Genomic DNA, 22,784 nt, shown 5'->3' with positions numbered 1-22,784 from the left:
CTTAGATTTCTGTTGTCAGGCACAGATTATTAATATCAATTTTTACAATTTACTAATTTCAGTTTACATCATTCCAACTTCTATTATTTCAAATACACAGTTCAATGTCCCTATTGCTTTCATTAGTCCAATTTATAAAACAAAGTACACATATATTATCATATTTTATCTTTCTCACCCTCTAAACATGGAGAAAGTACTAATATTCTCATCCTAGTTAATAATTATTAAATCCTTTGACTTTCTAATTATTCTTAATCTACTGTACATGATTAATTTTATAATTTTATAAGCAGCACAATAAAATCTGTCCATATATGATATTGAAATACTCTCATATAATGGCCATAAACAGGACTTACCTTTATGTGTTTTATTTCCTAACAGCTGCAAGGTGTCAGCCTACTATTTATTTGGGGAAAGTTGACACAGTTTAAAAGTTGACCTTTAAACTGACTCACTTGCTCATTAACTTTCTGTTAGTTGGAGCCATCTTTTTATTTTAAACTGAACACTTGTTTTATCCATAATATCTGATCAGCTGCTAAGTCATCTTAGATTTTCCAAATGGTCCTAAACCATTTTTCCTTCTCTCTGCTTCTCTTGTACCTCTCCTGTATGAAATCTACATCCCTCTGCTTTATCAAGTGACTCCCACAAAGGTGTCAGTTTCTCCAAGGGATCATACTTGTTCTCTCCTCCATATCTTTTTTTCAAATATGTCTTTATTTCTTAGTTTGGGCATCATTTTCTTTTCTTTCTCGGCCTTCTAAAGACAAATTGAGGTTTACCAATAATTTTTGGAGACTATATTCTTATTTTAATTTTTTCCAGCTTTCTTAAGATTTAATTGACATATCACGTTGTATAAGCTTAAGGTGTCTATCGTGTTGATTTGGCACGCTTATATATTATAAAATAATACTCCCATACCATTACCTAACACTTCCATCACATCACAAAATTACACAAATACATTTCTTTTTTTATGGTGAGAACATTTAGGATCTAGTCTCTTAGCAACTTTCAAGTATACTGTATTGCATACTATTGTATCGTTAACTGTAATTACCACACTCTACATTAGATCTCCAGAACTTAATTCATCTTTAAATGGAAGTTTATAACTTTTAACCAACATCTCCCTATTTCCCCCACCCCACCCAGCCCCCGGAAAGTACCGTTCTACTTTCTGTTTCTATGAGTTCAGCTTTTTTAGATTACACATATGAGTGAGATCATACAGTATTTTTTGTCTACCTCACTTATTTCACTTAGCAGAGTTCCCTCTAGTTTCATCCAAGTAGTTGTAAATGGCAGGATTTCCTTCTTTTTTGTGAAGGCTGACCAGTATTCTCAGTTCCTCCAAGAAGCCGTCTTCTTCTAGGTCCATTGAACCTCCCTCACCTTTGATCATTCAGTTAATAGACTTTGATATGTAACACAACACAAACATACATTTTATATTGTTCTCTACCAATTTTGTCAGCCTTCTTCTGCACCGAGATTGTAAGCAGTCTCAGGGGAATGATGATGTTAAATATTTCCAGACCTGCTCTGGTGCCAGGACAATGCTGAGTTCGTGATGGAAGTTTTGTAAATACTTACTGATTTACTGCTACACATAATCACTCTTCCTTTTTCTTCTTACTCTGCATCACTTATTCCTCAGAATAGGCAAAGGAATAGTCAGGGTAAGAAATCATTCTCAGAAAATATTTTCCAGGAGCTCTGCAGTGAATTTCAGAACCAGGTGAGGAATGGGACGCTTATATGCACCAAGGAGAATGACCCTGTCCGTGGCCCAGATGGCAAAATGCATGGAAACAAGTGCTCCATGTGTGCAAGTCTATTGTGAGTACCTGTGCTCATCTGTTCTACTGCATCTCTTTATTATCCATCATGTCTGAGTCTCAGTTTCTTTAGAAATGTGTAGAATATATGCCATGGGTTGTTTGCTAGGTAAGCTGAAAAGCACATGGACAAGGCAGGAAGTAATATTGAATCACACAGTGACAATGTGATTCTCTATTCAGTTCTCTTTCTATCCTCTAGGTAAGTCATGGGAAAGTTTTAATTTAGTGCTGGTATGTTTGTAACACTTGATAATCATCATTCATAACAAAGAGGGAGCAGAAGTTTGATGATCTGGATGCAGTGATATCATTGGTCTCTCTCCCACCTCTGACTTTTTATGATTCTGTGAATATATTCAAATATTGGCTAAGGAAGAACCAGTTGAACAGAGATCTATGAGGCCAGTGTGCAAGAACTGTTAGAATAACCTGAATGAGAAATGGAATAGAGAGAATTACATTTATCCTTTTAGGAACATTACCATGCCCAGGTGAGATAAATACTTTGATAAGTGGTTTAGTGTAGAGAGTAAAACCCCTAATAGGCAGGGCCATGTAATAGGTGTTTATTGAAATGTCTTCTTGTGAAGCCAGGTCCAGGGACTTTTTTTGCTGCTGTTTTGGTGAGTCGGACCTGAGCTCCATTGTGTGGAACAGTATAGGAGAAATTGATTATTACCTCCTCTGGTTCTCCTCCTCCTTAGATTCTTAGTCCTCTACAGAGTCTCACGCTAGAGTAAATGTTGAGGGAAATGTTTAATTTTTTTTTATTATTTTTTTAATGTTTATTTATTTTTGAGACAGAGAGAGACAGAGCATGAACGGGGGAGAGTCAGAGAGAGAGGGAGACACAGAATCCGAAGCAGGCTCCAGGCTCGGAGCTGTCAGCATAGAGCCCGACGTGGGGCTCCAACTCACAGACCGTGAGATCATGACCTGAGCCAAAGTCGGAAGCTCAACCGACTGAGCCACCCAGGAGCCCTGAGGAAAATGTTTAAATAGTATCTGTTGAAAGAGGTGCAAAGTTGATTTCTGTCTTGTAACTTTTTGCATGTCCTCGCCCAATCTCAGGTATATGCACATAGCTCCTTAAAGGAAAGGTTGACACACTAGGCCAGTAGAGCAGGCGATGGGCTCAGATTCAGGAAATCAAGGGTATTCTCTTACTTGCTCCATTTGTTCATTCTGTGGAGATGACCAGATATAATGTCATCCATGCTATAGATTTTCAAGCTTTGATAAGCTGTGTATCAGTAGAACATGGCAAGAATGCCAGAAGCTTAGGCTCTTGATCAACCTCAAAATGTTAGTTGTTGAATTTTCTTGGGCTTGGATCATTATTGTACTTTAAAACGTGAATTCAACTTGAATATTAATGCCCTTAAAATAATATCTAAAGTTTTAATTTTATAGTGAAACGTGGTTTACTTTGACTAGGGCCCATCATCTGACTTGGTATCACCTCTGCTTTGATCATTGATATGTTTGTTATTTACACGGGAAAAGTTGCACAGTTTAGAAAAATCAAGGCAATGTGGCTTGCCTAAAGTCAGATCACTAAAGTCACTGCCTGATAGAAAAAGACTACATGAGGGTCACATACTGATAAAAAAAAAAAAAAATGCTAGTTTTATTTTTTTAAGGAGAATTGTAAACTACTGAATTATTTATTTTTTATTATTATTGTCTGCAAAGTAATAGCACCTCTTAGACTGGATAAATTTGTACCGAAGAGTGAATCTGACCTTGTCTTGAAGATCCTCATTCCTTTTTAAAATACATTACCAAAGAGAATCGAAAACTGTACTTAGCTTGTATCTTCTGTATTTTTGATTGCAGCAAACTTGAGGAAGAAGAGAAGAAAAATAATAGCAAGGAAGGAAAGGAGAAAGTAGGAGCTGAGAAAGTGAAGAGAGAAGCAGTCCAGGTAGTTGTTTCAGGCCATCAGAGCCACATAACTGTTCCATTCTCTCCAGGCAAGCCTCCTGCTCCCACCTCCTTATCCCATGTCCTTAGTAACTTCTCGGACTGAGGACATGTATTGGATTCTCGTGTATAAGGAGATCTCTTCTTCCTATTCAGTTTATTCACTCCAAGTATGATTTAGTTGCTTGTGTATTTGAGAAGTCAGTCACCATTTTCTCCACTTACCATGTGAATTGTAGTATCCCAAAAAAGAAGCATATACAGATTGCTATCTTGTATGAATGCAAATCAATAGAGGCAGATTTCAAAGTTTTCTCCATATCTTTTTATATAAGCACGTTTAGTTCAAAACAAATAAAACAAAAAACAAAACAAAACAAATAAAACCTAAATTTTAATCCCAATTAATTATCTGTGAGATTTTGAGAAAATCACCTAACAGCAATTTTGAGCCTTGGGTTTACATTCTCACGTAATGATGGTGATGATGGTGATGACTATTAATTATTTAGTTGCTGGCATATGTCATGTGATATAACAGTTTTATGTCTGATCTTTGTAGTAACCATTCAAAGTATGTGATTGTTATCTGTATTTTATAGATGAGGACTCAGAGGCTCAGATAAGAAGTTAGGAAATATATATAGTTGAAAATTTGAGAGCTAGCCATTGGACCACACGTTCTGGCTTGAATGCCCATGATGCGCCTTAGATTTTGCACCTTATCACCATTTGTATCATTTTTACAGGATGTGTCTCAGATCTTCATTGTTCCTCTCCTGTGTCCTTTTCTAATTTGGAAGACCTCACTCCTTAGTGTTCTCTCTGCTCTCATCCTTATTTCCTACAATCTACCCTTAACTCCAAAACCAAAGCAGTTTTGCAAAACATAAGGCAATCTGTGCCACCCATGGCTTCTAACTTACTCAGAGTAAGAACCAAGGCCCTCTTAGTGGCTTATAATCCCACCCATGATCTGACCTCCGCCACCTCTCAGGCCTCATTTCCTATTTTCTACCCATTGCTGCCCTTGTGCCAGCCCTACTGGCCACCTTGTTGTTTCTCGGACATCCCAAGCATTAATTCAAGGTATCCCATCTCATGGACTCAGTCACATTGTGGTTAAAGACCTGGGCTGAGACTGTCAGGGCTCAAATACTGGCTGTCTCCCTACCAATAAGGCAGACAGTTAACATTTTTGCATCTTAGTTTCTTCACTTATAAAATAATAAACTATATTTATGTATATTATTTTTATGAAGTCCCAAGGAACTTACCCATATATAACAGCACATGTCTTAAGTCTTCAATATTATACACACAATGAACTTTACTTTCTATATGGTTTTCCTCATACTCAGATATGATTGTCCTTGTCTTCTATCTGTCAAAATTCTGGCCACTTTCCATGGCTCGGAATAAGTATTAGCTGCTCTCCAAAGATTTTCCCCATTTATACAATATACTTAATAGCTCTATCATCTATTATGCCAGAAATTTTCCTTTATTTCTCAATTATCTCATTCTTTTTATTCCAAGTTATAGATGGTTCTATGCATTTTCTTCAAAGACTCTAAACACTCTGTATTTGCTTTTTATGATTGCTCTAACAGATTATCACAAACCTGGTGGCCTAAAGCAAAACAAACTTCCTGTCTTTGGTTCTTTACATTAGAAGTCTGACCTGGGTCTCAGTGAACTAAATCAAAGGGCTGGTAGGGCTCTGTTCCTTTCTGGAATCTCTAGGGGAGAATTTGTCTCTTTGCCTTTTCTTACTTCTAGAAGCAGTCCATGTCCCTTCCATTATCTTCAAAGCCAACAACATCACATCTCTGACTGTTGTTCTACAGTTGTATTTCCCTCTCCATCTCTTCTGTCTCACTCTTCCTATTGTTAAGGACTGACCCTTACAGTTACATTGGACATACCAGGATAATCCAGGAGAATCTCCCCATCTCAAGGTTCTTAACTTAATTACACCTGCAAAGTTCCTTTTGCCCTGTAAGGTAATATGATCACAGGCTCTGGGTGTTAGGACTTGGACAAATAGGAGGGATGGGAGCTGTTGTTCTGCCAACCACAAATTTTTTTACAAAAATAACAATAGATAATTCTTTCTTTCTTTACTTCTTTTTCTTTTTCTCTTTCTTTCTTTCTTTCTTTCTTTCTTTCTTTCTTTCCTTCCTTCTTTCTTTCTTTCTTTCTTTCTTTCTTTCTTTCTTTCTTTCTTTCTTTCTTATTTGTATTTTTTTAGAGAGAGAGAGTGCAAGTGGAGAAGAGGGGCAGAGAGAGAAAGAAAGAGAATCTTAAGCGGGTTCCATGCTCAACATGGAGCATGATGTGGGGCTTGATCCCATGACTGTGGGATCATGACCTGAGCAGAAATCAAGAGTCTCATCTGACTGAGCCACTGAGGCACCCCTGCTCAATTCTTCTTTATGTATCTCACAGTATCTAGCCCAGAATAATATTTGAGTTGAATTGAAGGTTTTCTAATGAACTAAGTAATAGTAATCTTATACTCCAGATAATACGTGACCTTAAAAAGTCCCTAAAAAGCATCTTGGCTAATGTTGACCTTCTATATCACCGTTTTGATGTATCTGCTATGTTTGGGGGCGTTGTATCATAGGTTTTATAGGGGTAATGTAGAGGAAGTTTTCCAATATTTAGTTACCTGATTCTTAAATCCACCCTCATTTGGCAGGAGCTGTGCAGTGAATACCGTAACTATGTGAGAAATGGACGACTTCCCTGCACCAGAGAGAACGACCCCATTGAGGGCCCAGATGGAAAAATGCATGGCAATACATGCTCCATGTGTGAGGCCTTTTTGTGAGTAGAACCACAGCCACTGCTGCTGAGTGTGAGAGACGATAGGCCTGGGACAGGCAAGGGAGGTGATTTTGAAGGTTTTCTCTAGGAGGTAGATATGGAAGCTATCTTTGCATTATTTTCAAGGATTTACAATTAAAAAGCCATATCCTTAGCACATTTCTTTGAGGTGTTCTCAGTGTTCTAAACTGTACTTGAATTGTTCCAGGGAGTACTATGTGCTAAGGGCAAAGTCCCCCAGAGTTAATGGCATACAAGGACTGAGAAATCTGTTCTCTGCTTACATACTACCATGAATAATCCAAAGATGTGATCGTTAGGTGCTAACAAATGGAACATTTGCTAACATCTAGTAAATATTTTCAAGCATCCTCATTGCTTTCTGGGGAGAAGAACCGTATCTTTATTTTCCAGAAAAATGTAGTGGTAAATTTGCTTACTGGTTTGCAATGACATGTGTGTCTTATTCTTTAAGCAACATTAAACACAGAAAACAATATGGACAGGTGTGCGTTTACTCTCCTACTCCCAAGCTAAGTTGGTAGAGGTATGGAGGTAATGGGATATTTCTATCTAGAGAGAGTTCCCATTTAGGATAACATGTACTGGGTACTAGGAATGATTCTTCTCCCTCCCCCTCCTGCAGCCAGCAAGAAGCAAAAGAAAAAGAAGAAGCTGAATCCAAAGCAAAAGCTAAGAGAGAAGCTGAAAAGGTAGTTGTCCTGGAAGTTTAATACCACACTAAAAGATGAGGTTTTGCAGTTTTTCTGTAAAAATAACATGCAATTACTGAAAGCCTGTGTCAGAGAACTCAAGGTTCATCGAGTCTAAGAATTGATACAATTTTCTTTAAGGATCAAATAGTAGATATTTTAGGTTGTGGCCATCCAGTCTCTGTCACAACTCTGCTGTTGTAGCTGTAAAGGAGCCGTAGATGATATGCAGACAAATGGGCATGGCTATGTTCGAATAAAACTTTATTTATTTAAGGAGGTGGTGGGCCAGATTTTGCTTACAGGCCATGGTTGACAAACATATGATTTACTTCATTCCCGAGTTTTAAATGAAGGTTTAAAATCCAGAGAGAAGGAAGAACTTGCTTACAAAGGCAGTGGGACTATTGGTATCTGAATCCACATCTTCAAATTTCAAAGTACTCACAGTTAAAAAATGGAAACGAAAGAATTGAAACCTAGACCTCTGGACACCAAATCTAGCATTACTCCTAACCCACCATGTAGTTTTTGATGACGACATTTGGTGAAATCAGTTGTTTTCCTTGCTTTACCTTTATTTCTGGTGACAGCATTTGGGGGAAAATAAAAATAATACATTGGGTACACTAGGATAATCTAGGATAACATTTTCTTGGCTTCAAAAAGACTGATTCCAAGTATATTTTTTCAAATTTGTGGTCATTTCCTTGCCCCCATAAAAAACGAGTCTTACATGTGATTGCAGATTCAGTCTGGATTTGGGGCTTACACCTCAAGGAAAAAGGAAGAGAAACCTCTTTTTAAATTGTGTGTGTTTAGGGGAGGGTGGGTGATGGGTATTGAGGAGGGCATCTTTTGGGATGAGCACTGGGTGTTGTATGGAAACCAATTTGACAATAAACTTCATATATTTAATAAATAAATAAATAAATAAATAAATAAATAAATAAATCATGTGTGTTTAGTAGGAATTGATTGAAAAATTCAATCGCCAGGAAAACATATATCTATAGGTCATTTTTTGTTGTTTCTAGGAAGCACTTAGTAGGAACCCAACAAAGTAATTTATCAGAAAATACCCCTACTCTTGCCCTTTCTCCTCCTTTAGGATACATGCAGTGAATTTCGGAGCCTTTTGCAAAATGGAAATCTTTTCTGCACACGAGAAAACGATCCCGTGCGTGGCCCAGATGGCAAGACCCACGGCAACAAGTGTGCCATGTGTAAAGCTGTCTTGTGAGTACACAAATGAAGCCCCTGCTGTGAGCTGGCAGATATGGTGGAAGGCAAAGAGCCAGGATAATAATATACATTGTGTTTGTCCTTTCTTTACATATAAAAGGAGCAAATTATTATCTCTAGAGCATTTTTAGGCAAATCTTCCTCTATAAAGGCCAAGATTTACAATTCTAGAAATAGACAATATATCTAGGTTGTTATATTCTCTCTTAGTTCTGGGGTAGAGCCTACCTATTAATAGATCACAACATCTTTCTTGGTAAAATTTTAGGTCCTTTGCTGTCAAATGGATCCCTTCTCTAGATTATAATTACCACTGGGAATATAATACACATATTTTGCTATCAGTCTAACTCTTCTACCTACATTTTTTAAAATATCACATTTTTCACAGAATGAAAATAAATTCTTTATACAAAGCTCAGAAGTACACATAAAATATTTAACTCATTTAATAGTCATTTACTATCTACAATGTACAATGTGAATAATGATTGTTCATAGATGGATTAAATAATCTTCTCAGAAATCATATAGTTGACTAAAGATTAGACATGGGTACAAGTTAGTAAAATATGAGGGAGGAACTGCTAAATGAAAAATGATGTGTACAGTGTATTCTGGTACTTCAGGGAAGAGAGAGTTAATAGGAAGTTTTATGGGGGAATAGAACTGGTCTTTATAATTTGGATAAGATATGAACTGTACAGGAAGGAATGAGAGGGGCAGAGGGCAACAGCATGGGTAAAGCTCTGAAATTAAGAAAACAGTAATCTGAACAACAAAGAGCAAGTCATGTAGTTTAGTTAGAACTTAGCCACTTTGCTGGCTTTGAATGCCAGATCAAGGATTTTGAAGTCAATGCTATACATAGTGGGAAGCTGCTATGTCTTTTTTCGGGTAAGAGAGTAAGTGGCATAAATATGGTTCCTTTGGGAAGATTCATACGTCACCAATAAAAAGGGGGGGAAGAGAAGGAAAAGACTAAGATTCAGAATGCTACTGGTGATGGTAGGGGTTTTCAGGAATCCAGGAGCCACTAGATCTCATCAGAGCCAGAGGAATAAGAGGGAAGGTGAATGGATCAACATGGGAGATGTGAAAACAGTGTCACAGTGTCAACAGCCATGGGGGCTGCAGGGAAGGGGACAGAGATGGCTCTAGTGTTTTCTTCTTCATGAAAAGTAGAGAATCCAGGAGCAAGGACACATTTGGTGGAGGAGGTAGTTCTTGTTGGACCTCTTGAATATGAGGTGTTTGAGAAGAATCCAGCTAGAGAGTCACAGTGAGCATTTAGGAAGTGGTAGTAAACCGCTCACGTGGCCTTGCTTGTGTTTGTGTACATGTTGGTTTTCCTCTACAGTAGTGAGAGCTCTTCTAGGCAGAAGGACTCCATGTAATTCGTCTTTCTATTTTCAAAGGAGGGCCTGCAACATAGTGGATGTTCAGTAAATGCTGGTGGATTCTGTACAAATCTATTTGGGTCACACGATGAGCAACTCACAGAAATGGGCTCCGCTCTCTGTAATCTGTTATTCCGTACTTCCCCCTTTCTAATTTCCAGCCAGAAAGAAGATGAAGAAAGAAAGAGAAAAGAAGAGGAAGATCAGAGAAACGCTGCGGGACATAGTTCCCATGGTGGTGGTGGTGGCGGAGGAGGGAAAGCGCAGGTGAGAGGACCTCTAATTTCCACGACCAGGGTGGACGCAAGTATCTGACAAGAGCACCATGGCAGAGCCTGGCATAAAGGGGAATGAATGTCAGGCTGAGTTTGAAAGCATTCTCTGAAGGACAGGGGAGTTTCCCCTTGAAACTTCAGGGTAATATCTCAGCAAATTTTAGTCTCTCTATGGCTCGTTTTGATTTCTTTAACCCTGGAAATAATGAACATGATGACCTCATCCCAGTCTCCTGACCCCTTTTTATATAGTGTAGCTCTCAGGCCATTAATTGATCATAAGACTGTTAGGTGGTATAAACATGGAGATAGTCCTCAGCAGCATCACATGCTCTTTATTTTCTTCTATTATTCTCTTTCCTTCGATAGGGTCACTTTTTCAGGGCATTTTTTCTGTTGATCCAAGGCAGCATAATATGGTGAAAGAGCATGGTTTTCAGATCCTGCAACCCATTATGCAGCATTGAATAAATTACTTCATGTCGCTGAACTCTAGCTTCCCTTATCTAGCAGTACTCTTACAGGGACAAAATAAAATAATTTAGGCAAGTTTTTAGCACATTTTCTGAGACATTTTTAAGAGTCAGAATGACAGTGTTGCCTATAAACCCAGTCCTTGGGCCTGTGAACACTACTGCATAAGATTACAGCTGCTTGATTTCACTTCTTACGACCTTAGGATATCAAGATCCTCTCTTTGCTTCCAGATCTGACACAGGCCTGACATATGTCTTTGATAAATTCTGGCTATTCTGTTTTTCTATCTTTTCTCCTTAAGGAGGCTACATCCTCACTCTCAAGAATGAGCACTCAAAAGTCCCCTGTTTGTCTTCTCCACAGTTGTCTTGAGCCTGTCTTCGTTAGCATTTTGTATAACTTTGTACTTTCTTCCAGCAATTCTTTCTCCCTTCTGTCTACACCAGAGGTCAGCTTTTTTTTTTTCTTCTGTAAAAGGCCAGATAGCAAATATTTTAGGCATTGTGAGTCATATGGACTCTGTTTCTCCTATTCCATTCTGACTTTATTGTGGGAAAGCAGCCATAAATATATCTAAATGAATGAGTTGAGGGTGTGTTTCAAGTTTTGATTTGTAAAACCCCCATATATAAGAACAGCTGGATAGATTAGTCTTATCGGCTATAGTTTGCCGACCCTTCATCTGTGCTATTAAATCCCAGCCAGCTTTATAATTTCCTTGTGTAGAACCTTAGAAGCAACATCATTAACTATGACAACTGACCTCTGAGAATATGGGTGATTCCAGTCCCTCTTTCTCTGTAGATAGCAGTACTGGACATTGTAATAACAGAAACTCAAATTGTTTAATGAACTTAACAATGCAACAAACCAAGTAATCCAAGAGACCTACTCTCCTCTCCTTTTTCAGGACCAATGTGCAGAGTTTCGGGGAAAGATGCAAAACGGAAAACTCACCTGTACTCGGGAGCGTGATCCTGTACGTGACGCTGATGGCAAGGCATACAACAATAAATGTACCATGTGCAAGGAGATACTGTAAGTACTTCTTTCAGCTGACAGTCTCAAAGATAGTCCCCAGTTCCTCCTGAATGACTAGCTATTTCTCATTTACTTATAGCTCCCTCCTGAAAAATTATTTTTGTTAATTCCCAAGTATTATCTCTTTCCCTTATATCCCATGAGAAACAATGAGCATTAGCAATGGCAGCTAATCATTGTCTGATTCCTAGTCTGTTTTCTCTCATAATTCTGTGACCTGCAATTGCCATCATGATAGAGCATTTCTCTTTAGAACATATAATGCCTAAGTCCTGTGGAGAGTTCACGAAGGTCATTTGGAATAGTTGACCAGCATAGTTTAAGAGGGTTGCTTCTTGCCGTGTGTGTGGAACACATTTATTGCATAATCCAGAGTGTTTCTTCTGTGTGTTTTCCCATGGTGAGTGTACTGAATTGGAGTGCTTTCTGATCCAACTCAGCCACTCTTGATTTGTGTTACTGGGTCAAGGAGCATAACCACCCTTGTACACGGAGATAGTTTTCTGGGTGACCTTGATACGTACTCATAGTTTTAAAATTTGATGCATATATCATAATGATATTAATTATGACACTTAATTGATATGAATTTAATAAGTATTTAATGCTTCTCCACACATACATCTTTTTCATCTTTCTCCTTGAAAAGATATTACAGTCTTGTGATAGTGTAGACCATGTGAGAAAATCTGATTAGTTCAAATGTTGCATTTTACAGATGAGAAAAACTGAAATTTTTCTTTTTTTAACTTTTTTATTTTGAGAGAGACAGACAGTGTGAGTAGGGGACAGACAGAGCGGGGCTGGGAGAGAAAGAGGACGAGAGAGAGAGAAAGAGAGAGAGAGAGAGAGAGAGAGAGAGAGAGAGAGAGAGACTCCCAAGCAGGCTCTGCACCATCAGCACAGAGCCTAATGCGGGGCTTGAACTCACGAAACCATGAGATCATCACCTGAGCCGAAACCGAGAGTCAGACGCTTCACCGACTGAGCCACCCAGGCGCCCCTGAAAGTTTTTTAACTTCAGGGTCTCATGGGGAAGTGAACTTCAGAGCCGAAATCAGAATCCAGTTCCTCTGAATACTAGCCTAATATTTATTCACATTATGAAAATTTGTCAGTAGAAGCAGGGCAGTAGAGTAGAGCAGTGCTAGGGTTTTAGCATCAGATAATTTCAGCTTCATGTTCTGGACAGGTTATTCCACTTTCCTAGGCTTTCATCTGCTCATATTTATAATGGTGGTAGAGGCAACAATAATCATCATAGCCACTAGTGTTTGTTTTGAAAGGTAAATGAAAAGAACCAGGTAAAACTCTCTACACAGTGCCTTGCACAAAGAAGGCATTCAATAAATGTGAATTGTCACTATTAATGCCATCAGTAGTGTCCAGTAAATAATAGGCATCAGCATGAATAGTAATAAATAATAACTAATGTTACAATTTCCTGCACTACACTGTGTTGTCCTTTTGCACAACTTCTACTTTGCAGATATGACTAACATAACTGAGAGAGCATTTCACTTAGGACTTTGCTTCTTTTTGCCACATATATTAATAGATAATTTTGTTAAGGAACAAATGACGATTCTCCAATGCAAAAAATGTATAAGATAGAATTTTGCCAATGTAATCATTGTTATCTATATTATAAGATACTCATCTGGAGTATTTAACAAAACACAACATAGATGGAATATTTTTTACAATCTTTAGAAATCACTCATCTGACAATGAATGGTTTTTGACTGTCTGCATTGTAACAGGCACTGGTCATGGACAAGCATTCTTCATGTGGACAAGACAAAGTTCCTGCCATGTAATTATAATGTAATATGGAACAGACAAGTTATAAATAAATAAACAAATAACTACATAGCACAGGGCTAGATGGTAATATGGAAAATAAACCAGAGTAAGGCAACATAAGGGGAATGCAGTTGCTGCTTTATTTATGGTGTTCAGGGAAAGCCTGACGTGTGAGGGACACCCGTAAAGAGTAAGTGAAGTGAACCATGTGGACATCTAGAGGAAGAAAGTTTCAGGCAGAGCAAGAACCCGTGAAAACTTTTCAAGATGTAAAATTACCAAGCTGAAAAACAGAAAGGAGGTCAGCATGTCTCAAAATTATTGCATAGAAGATTGCAGAAAATGAATATGGGGACATTAAATAAGGCTTTTTTAGGCCAAGAGAAGGATATTGGATTTTATTCCATGTGTGATCAGAGGTCACTGGAGGTTTTTGATCAGAGCCATGATTATCTCTCGAGTGGCATTAAACTGAATCATTACAGTACCCTCTTCATCCAATAGTACTTGATTAAAATTTCATGACTTTATATTTGTTTGAATCTTCAGGATCTATTTTATTGCCACTTCCCTATTTCTTATACATGCAAAGGGAACTCCCTAAAAAGAATATATACATGTATATATGTTATATACATACATACACATGTTGTTTTGTGTACAACACCAAATGAAACTTGGAAAGAAAAGTAAATGTACTAGATCTTGAGCCAACTGCATCAGAATGACCTGGCTTGTTGAAAATCAGGCTACAGAGTCCCAGTCTAGATCTTGTCAGTAAACCTGTTGGGATAGTCAGTGGATCTGGATTTTTTTATTTTTTTTTTCAACGTTTTTATTTATTTTTGGGACAGAGAGAGACAGAGCATGAACGGGGGAGGGGCAGAGAGAGAGGGAGACACAGAATCAGAAACAGGCTCCCGGCTCTGAGCCATCAGCCCAGAGCCTGACGCGGGGCTCGAACTCACGGACCGCGAGATCGTGACCTGGCTGAAGTCGGACGCTTAACCGACTGCGCCACCCATGCGCCCCTGGATTTTTTTAAATTTCACAGGTGTTTCTTAATGTGCATAAAAACTTAGAGACTACTGGCATAAATATTTTATCAGAAAAGAGTTTAAAAAAAAAAAAAACATGATCCTAAGGTATTTTCTAGATTACTTATCTTCTTTCTATCTTGGGTTCCATACTTTAAAAACTAATACCCTAATGGGTTGATCTACAAGTCAAGGCACTAGACTGGTGAATTGGTGAGGTATTAAAAACCACGACATAGCATGAAAAGATGAGGACACTGGGCCTGAGACCTGAAACTTGCCTCTAACTATCTGATGAGTTAATATCGAGAAGAGCTAATGGGTTCAGCAAACTTGTTCTGTGTTGTCCTGGGATTGTGAAGACCAAAGGATGAAAGTTAAAGGTAAATTTGGACACAAATAAAGGAGACTTTTTGAAATTACTTGAGTTTGTCTACCTAGAATACCTACCTACCCTATAGACCCTGTGATGAGGAAGTTTCTTAATAACCAAGCTGACTCTCAGCTTTGAGGATGCACAGAGATTCTCTGTGAAGGAAATGTAGGATATGAACTCTAAGGCTCCTTCCAAGCCTGAGTTTCTACTAACAGGATGACTATTGACTCTTGTCTCTTTCAGAGAAAGAGAAGCAGAGGAAAATAAGCACTCTGACTATAGATCAAATGAGACTCAATCAGCATCAGAAAAGGTGAGTCACTAACTAGATTTTGATAAAAATGGTCTTTCTGTAAGTCAACACTTGGCTATCAAAAATACAGAAAGAGAATGTCAATGTTGCCAACTAAGATCTTTGCCCTAAGAAGGTCAGAAGCCATCATAAATGTCAGTATTGCTGATAACTTGTTCAGTGTGGAAATTTCATGCCAAACGGAAATCTTTCAGTCTAACAGATTACAAAGCACTTTTATAAATCGTAGTTTATTTAATTCTCTCAACAACCTGATCAAATACATTTTTTTAACCTTATTTTATAGATGGGGAGAATGAGGCTCAGCTGCTGTAACAAATTGCTATCGACAGTGGCTTGAAACAGCACAGATGTATTAGCTTATATTTCTGGAGTTCAGAAGTCCTAACTGGATCTCACACTGTGTTAAAACTAAGGTGTCAGTAGGGCTGTGTTTCTTTGTGGAGGCTGTAGAGAAGATCTGTTTCGTTGCCTTTTCTAACTTCTGGAGGCTTCCTGCATTGGCTCATGGCCACCTTTAAACTGAGCGGTGTCCACTTGAATCATTTTCATGCGGCATCACTCTGATATTGACTTCCCTGCCTCCCTCTTTCACTCCTGAGAACCTTTGTGATCACTCTGAGCCACACAGATAATTTAGGATAATCTGTCACCATTTTAAGGTCTGCTGATTAGCAATCTTAATTCTATCTTCCACCTTAATTTTTCCTTGCCATGTAAGGTAGCATATTTATAGGCTCCAGGAATTAGAATCTGGTCATGTTTGTAGGTCATTTATATTGCCTCCCAGCAAGGTTAAGTGGCTTCCTGACTCTTGAGTCAAAATCTTCAGACTTTCAAGCCCAATCAAATACTATGTGAAAATAGTCATTTCCAATATCATCTTTCCTTATTTTTAGGATACGTGTGATGAGTTTAGAAGCCAAATGAAAAATGGGCAACTTATCTGCACCCGAGAAAGTGACCCTGTTCGGGGTCCAGATGGCAAAACACACGGCAATAAATGTGCCATGTGTAAGGACAAACTGTGAGTATTTTTCAAAAATGGGGCTTTAATTGTGAATATTACAGTATAATAACCGTTTCTCCTTTCTCATCAGTTTGAGAAAATGACTTTTTTTTTAAAACAGATCAGGGCGACTGGGTGGCTTAGTCAGTTAAGTATCTGACTTTGACTCAAGTAATGATTTTGTGGTTCATAAGTTCGAGGCCTGCATCAGGCTCTGTGCTAACAGCTCAGGGCCTGAAGCCTGCTTCGGGTTCCATGACTCTCTCTTTCTGCTCCTTCTCCACTCATGCTCTGTTTATCTCTCTCGCTCAAAAATAAATAAACATTAAAAAAATGTTTTTTAATGAAAAAAATAAAACCGATCTAATTATTAATGAGGTGTTTGTTCACTCTACTGAAATGTTTTTGTTTTTTTTTTCCCCCATTTTTTTCTTCAAGGGAAAGGGAAGCAGCTGAAAAAAAAAAGAAAGAGGAGGACAACATGAGAAACACAGGGGAAAAGAGCAATGAAAACCAGGTAGTGCGTGTTAGACATCCTAACACTTAAAGCTGGATGCTTGATTGTAAGGTTAATTCTTTCAACAAATATTGATGGAATGCCAACTGAACTCACTCATTGTGGGCATAATGATAAACAGGAAACCATGGCCAGATGTGGCAAAGAAACAGCATGTGAACCAGTGCCCTAAAAGCAACTCTGATGCACGTAACCACCTGTTTGCAGGACCAGTGACAAGTGTCAAGTTTTGGTTGTTATCAAGGGGATTTCTTCTCTGAGGTTTTAAAACAAACAAATAAACAAACAATTAAGCAAACAGACACCAAAATTACAAACAAGAAAGCAAATATCAAAAACTTGGAGCTCTGATGATAAATTCTTGACTTGGTGGTCCAGTGTCATCTTGTATTCAATTTGGGCTTTAAATTTTTTTTTAATTTTTTTAATGTTTACTCATTTTTGAGAGAGAGAGAGAGAGAGAGAGAGAGAGAGAGAGAGAGAGAACTAGTGGGGGAGGGGCAGAGAAAGAGGGAGACCCAGACTCACTGAAGTCTGAAGCAGACTCCAGGCTTTGAGCTGTCAGCACAGAGCCCACTGCAGGGCTCAAACCCACAAACCGTGAGATCATGACCGGAGCCCAAGTCAGATCCTTAACCAACTGAGCCACACATGTGCCCCCAATTTGGGCTTTAAAAATAATGTTCAAGGAGCAATGGGGTGTCTCAGTCGGTTAAGCATCAGACTCTTTATTTCAACTCAGGTCATGATCTCCTGTTTTGTGAGTTGAGCCCCATGTCTCTGTCTCTGTCTCTGTCTCTCTCTCTCTCTCTCTCTCTCTCAAAAATAAACATTAAAAAAATAATAGAAAAAACAATGTTCACTGCTTTATAATACTAACACATAGACTGTGACACAGCACAATCTCCTCCAATCCATCTATGGACTCCAATTAGAAAAGAGAAATTGTGAAGTTTCCCCAGGGAAGTTTTCCCATTAATGAGGGAACTTTTCATTAGGTCTATACTGACTTACAAAATAAACCATGAATAATAATTTTCATTTTTTAAAAATATGTTGGGCATGTGCATTTTGGTAAATGAATGGGCTTGAGAAAAGATTTTGTTCTCCAACTCTAAATGATCTCTTCGAGCCATCTATTCTATTTGTAATCCTGGTCAATATTTTTCTTTTTTTAATATCTATTTTACAAATTTCAAACAAAAAATACTGTCTACATTCATATATGAAAAATATCCAGACATTGTCTGTGTGTGTTTTGTGGCAAAAAGAGAACTATGGTCTTACCTACAAATGCAAAGTAAAATTTTTCACAGAACACATGCATCATCATATAAACCAGCCCAGTAGAAACTTTTGGTTCTAGAATAAATGTCACGGGGATATAAAGTACACATGGGGAGTATAGTCAGTAACAATGTATTAACTTTATATGGTAACAGATGGTAACTAGATTTATTGTGATGACCATTTTGCAAAGTATGCAAGTGCCAAATCACTATGTTGTATACCTGAAACTAGTATAATATTGTACGTCAGTTATACCTCCTTAAAAACACTAATAAACAGGCCTTCCCAAAATCAATGCAGTAGGCGGTACTGTTGCAATTTTTCAGTTTAGAAAAACTCAAGGGAAGTTAACTACACAGAGGTAATAAATAGAAAAGCCAGAGATTGCACCCATAAAGCAAAGATTGCAATATGGTGCTATCATAAACATATAAGTGTGTGGCATTTGGAGTGTATGGAAAAGGAAATAATTCCAGCAACTCCCAAAAATGATGGCTGTGAGATATTTAGTATTTGGATCAAGTATTCAATTCCAGAGGACTTTTTTACTGCTGCAGTTAAAAGTAGTTCTGGAGTTGTTCATGGGTATCACACTTTAAAGAAAGAAGGTTAACTATCATCTAGGTTACTAGCGGTGTCTTTCAAGGGCATCTTCCCATGTCTCTACTTTGGCTCTTTGAACTTACAGATTTCTGTAGATGTCCAAAAATTTCCAGATCCTTTGGACTCCGTTCCATTGCCTTTTTTTTAAGGTTCTTATTTTTCAATGAATGTACAAAGCCACATTACCTTCTTACAAGTGCTTAGGAGTTTTATTCTCTGCCAGGTGAAAGCCCAGAAGACGGGAAAGCTTGTTAACAGATTTCTGAACACAATTCCAATGTTGACTTTAATTACTTCATCACTTTGAGCCTTATTTTCTCATCTGTAAAATGAGGATAATGAATGTTCATCTTCTAGGTTTTTTTATGACAACCAAAGGAAATCGACTACAGCATACAACAAAATGCCTGGCATATGATAATACAGACTTGATTTTTGCCAAGAGAGCATCTTTCAGTTCACTCCAGGGCTTTTGTATGTGTGGAATATTACGTAGAGGTGCAGGGAGACAGGTGTAGCACTCAGCCTGCTGCAAATTGTGTTAACACACTACAGGCTGCCTGACACAGTAGTAAAATTCCACTGGGATGCTATGGAGAGGATTCTAACTTCATAAGCAGATATTGAATAAAGTTCCTTTGAAACACATTCCATCTCCAACATTTTGTTGTCTCTAGATTTTTATTTCCCCCCTTAAGTATTATAAGTTTATATCTCGCAAGTTACACTTAAAGTTCTAGAGATCAGGGGTGCCTGGGTGGCTTAGTCGGTTGAGCGTTCGACTTTGGCTCAGGTCATGATTTCACGGTTTGTGAGTTCGAGCCCTGCATCTGGCTCTGTGCTGACAGCTCAGAGCCTGGAACCTGCTTCGGATTCTGTGTCTCCCTCTCTCTCTGCCCCTACCCTGATTGTGCTCTGTCTCTCTCCATCTCTCAAAAATGAATAAACATTAGAAAACATTTTTTTAAGTTTTAGAGATCAGACTATCATGGTAACATCTCTTTTTTCCTCAGGATCGATGCCATGAATTCCGGAACATGGTGAGAGAGGGAAAGCTTATCTGCACAAGAGAAAATAACCCTGTTCGAGGCCCCGATGGCAAGATGCACGTCAACAAGTGTGCTATGTGTCAGAGCATCTTGTACGTGAAGAGGTTTATCAATCATTTTGGCACGTTGTGCTCATTTGTGAGGAGACAGTTATTTTTTTGTAATGTTTTTTTTTTTGTCTCTTTTTTTAATATTTATTTTTGAGAGAGAGAGAGTGAGTCAGGGAAGTGCAGAAAGAGAAGGGGTCAGAAGATCTGAAGCGGGCTCTGCTCTGACACTGGAGAGCCCAATGTGGGGCTCGAACCCACAAATCATGAGGTCATGACCTGACCCTAAGTTCGACACTCAACCAGTGACTGAGCCACCCAGGTGCCCTAGAGATAATTCTTTTTAATTTAAAAGTTAAGACCCTGGGCATCACACATTAAAAATATAGTAGGCCTTCACTTTAGAAGAGGACAGTAAGCTTCTAGAACACTCTCATAAGAAATTTCCATTTTGATAATGAGAAGCATAATTGTACCTGGAGCATCTGGGACAGGGAGACAGCTGTTGTAAAGTGTGCCAAAATCACGGACTTTCAGGAGCTGAGGAACACGGGACATGCCAGTTCACTCTGCAGTGTTTCACTTCCTCTTATATATAAAGGAAGAAATTACTACATAATAGACTTTCTGTGGGGATTCAAGGAGATAATATTTTTTAAACATTTATAAATTTTAAAGCAATATAACTATATAATGAAAATGAATATTGGAGAGTTCAGTTCTAATTTAATAAGAAAAAGAAAAAAGAGAAATGAAACATCACACCACATGAGGGCCATACAAATATTTTACTAAGGAAAGCATGCAATGGCCTTCTAGGAGCATATATCATTCGGGTGACAGCATAGTAGCTGAATTTATGAAAGTTGATAACATTGCCACAAATGAATTATGACAATTCCAACAATTAGGACTCATTAGTAAATATATATATAGATAGATATTAGATATTTTTTAGATACGGGAAAAATGGTGTTAGATTTGCTAAGGTTTAGAATTAGAGAAATACTTAGTTTAAAAAACTCACTAATAACCCTATAAAAAAAATGATCTAGGCTTTTTTATTCTGCAGTGAGCGAGAAGCTAATGAAAGAAAAATGAACGATGAAGAAAACTCAAACACCAAGCCCTCAAATGACGCAAAGGTTATTTTTTCTTAATGTTTATTTATTTCTGAAAGATAGAGCACGAGGAGGGGAGGGACAGAACAGAGAGAGGAGGAAAGAGGATCCAAAGCAGGCTCCACACTGACAGCAGAGAGCCCGATGCTGGGCTGAGAACTCACAAACCGTGAGCTCACGTTGGACACTCAACCCACGGAGCCACGTAGGCACCCCACAAAGATTATTTCTTAAAAGATATGAAGATGACTATTTTGCCATCTATCCTCAGCATCTTACATTCTCCAGTTTTTTGATAATAAAAATGCTAATGTTTTGCTTCAAAGAAAAGAGACTCTGCTAATATTTGCATTTTGGTTATAACAACATTTTTTTCTGTCCTTAAGGTTTAACATTTTTCTCAATTTTGTAGAGAATTCTCCTGCAGTGTGTGTCCACTATTGCTTTATTCTCTCCTCTTTGGGAGAAATAGGGATTGAAAAATAGAGTATAAAAATCTTTACAACCTCAACTGCATGCTTATCTCTGACACTAAATGTGAAATGAGGTTTCAGGTAGTTTGTTGACATTGATTTTTACAATTCAGGTAATATAAACTAATTTCAAAGCTTCCTCTTCAGCTTCTTTCCTTGATCTCTTTTTTCTGTTTCCTCCAGATGGCTTTCTGAGCATCAATGACTCAATAGTGTGTATGTGTGATGCTGCCTTTTCTATTTACTTTTCAATGCAAAGAAGACATGTTCAGTCCTTTGCAATAATAATCACATTTGTAGCATTAGATTCCTGTGATATTGTCCTTGGGTCAAGAGTACACCTCATGTGGAAAATGAGAGAAAGGAAGAAAGGAAGCAAGGAAGGAAAGGGAGACAAGGGAGACAAGGAGATCTGTCAAGAATTACCCCCCTGCATTTTTGGGACCAGTGCAGAGAGATTCAGAATGAAGTGGGGGATGGAAAGTTTAAAGTCTGGGTGCTCCTTGGCCTACATTGTCAGGGGAAGTGCACTGAGTCTGAACTCAGAGCTAAGAAAAGACTTTCTGAAATCAAGTTTGAGAAAGCCACCAAGCCAAGAAGGGGGAAAATCCTGTTCACTTGCCCTTTCTCATTTTCTAGGATGAGTGCAGTAACTTTCGGGAGTACGTGAGGAATGATGAGCTCATGTGCACGCGAGAGAATGACCCCGTGCGAGGTGCTGATGGAAAGTTATACAAAAACAAGTGCTACATGTGCAGAACTATCATGTGAGTAAGAGGATCCTGTTACCCTCTTCAGTGGGGCAATTGCATTTTTATTTTTATATTTTTCAATGCAAAAAGGAGTTTTTATTAAAGCATGGAGATAGGATATGTGGAAATTGCATTTTTAGGAGCTGCTGGTTAAATAAATGTGTGCACACAAATCAATGGAATCCTTAAAATAAGTCTTTAGATTCAAGGCCCTTAAAAGTTGAGAACACCTGGTATAGGAGAAAGAACACTTGGACTTGGAGACAGGAAATCCAGGTGTAAATTCTAACTATGATATTTACTAACTGTGTCACTCAAAAGAAAAATTTTTTTCAACTCTCAGGATCATAGCTACAAGAAATTGTTCCAAATCTTTGTTCCGTGACTAGATCAGACTCATCAGAGAAGTCTTTCTTTTTAAGAAATATAGATTTTTACAAAATACAAAATACAAAATACAAAATATATTGTCAGAAAATTCAGAGCTAAGGAACTTGTTTTTTAGAAAGGATTTCTAGGTTATTTTGACAAACAACCATATTTGGGGACATTGGACATGATAGAGATTAATGAACATGACTATGAAAAACACTGTGTGAACATGATAATAATAATCAGTATTT

The 22,784-nt window shown here is 38.1% G+C and overlaps 1 protein-coding gene across 2 annotated transcripts in view; it reads left to right on the top strand.

Moving 5' to 3' along the window:
* Positions 1 to 22,784, top strand: part of SPINK5 (serine peptidase inhibitor Kazal type 5) — a 75,410-nt gene that overhangs the window by 42,688 nt on the left and 9,938 nt on the right. For both annotated transcript variants that reach the window (XM_040453359.1, XM_040453368.1), the window contains 13 exons: positions 1,727 to 1,854; positions 3,696 to 3,783; positions 6,490 to 6,617; positions 7,264 to 7,330; positions 8,442 to 8,569; positions 10,137 to 10,242; positions 11,638 to 11,765; positions 15,231 to 15,300; positions 16,200 to 16,327; positions 16,748 to 16,826; positions 19,733 to 19,860; positions 20,888 to 20,960; positions 22,049 to 22,176. In XM_040453359.1, coding sequence (XP_040309293.1) covers positions 1,727 to 1,854; positions 3,696 to 3,783; positions 6,490 to 6,617; positions 7,264 to 7,330; positions 8,442 to 8,569; positions 10,137 to 10,242; positions 11,638 to 11,765; positions 15,231 to 15,300; positions 16,200 to 16,327; positions 16,748 to 16,826; positions 19,733 to 19,860; positions 20,888 to 20,960; positions 22,049 to 22,176 — 1,379 coding nt within the window. The remainder of the gene's footprint in view (positions 1 to 1,726; positions 1,855 to 3,695; positions 3,784 to 6,489; positions 6,618 to 7,263; positions 7,331 to 8,441; positions 8,570 to 10,136; positions 10,243 to 11,637; positions 11,766 to 15,230; positions 15,301 to 16,199; positions 16,328 to 16,747; positions 16,827 to 19,732; positions 19,861 to 20,887; positions 20,961 to 22,048; positions 22,177 to 22,784) is intronic.

The sequence above is a fragment of the Herpailurus yagouaroundi genome, unplaced genomic scaffold (assembly GCF_014898765.1).
Source record: "Herpailurus yagouaroundi ecotype Mexico unplaced genomic scaffold, PumYag 29, whole genome shotgun sequence".
Classification (NCBI taxonomy): Eukaryota; Metazoa; Chordata; class Mammalia; order Carnivora; family Felidae; genus Herpailurus; species Herpailurus yagouaroundi.
Note: the sequence above shows the minus strand (reverse complement) of the source record. Positions and strands in the feature narration are given on the sequence as shown.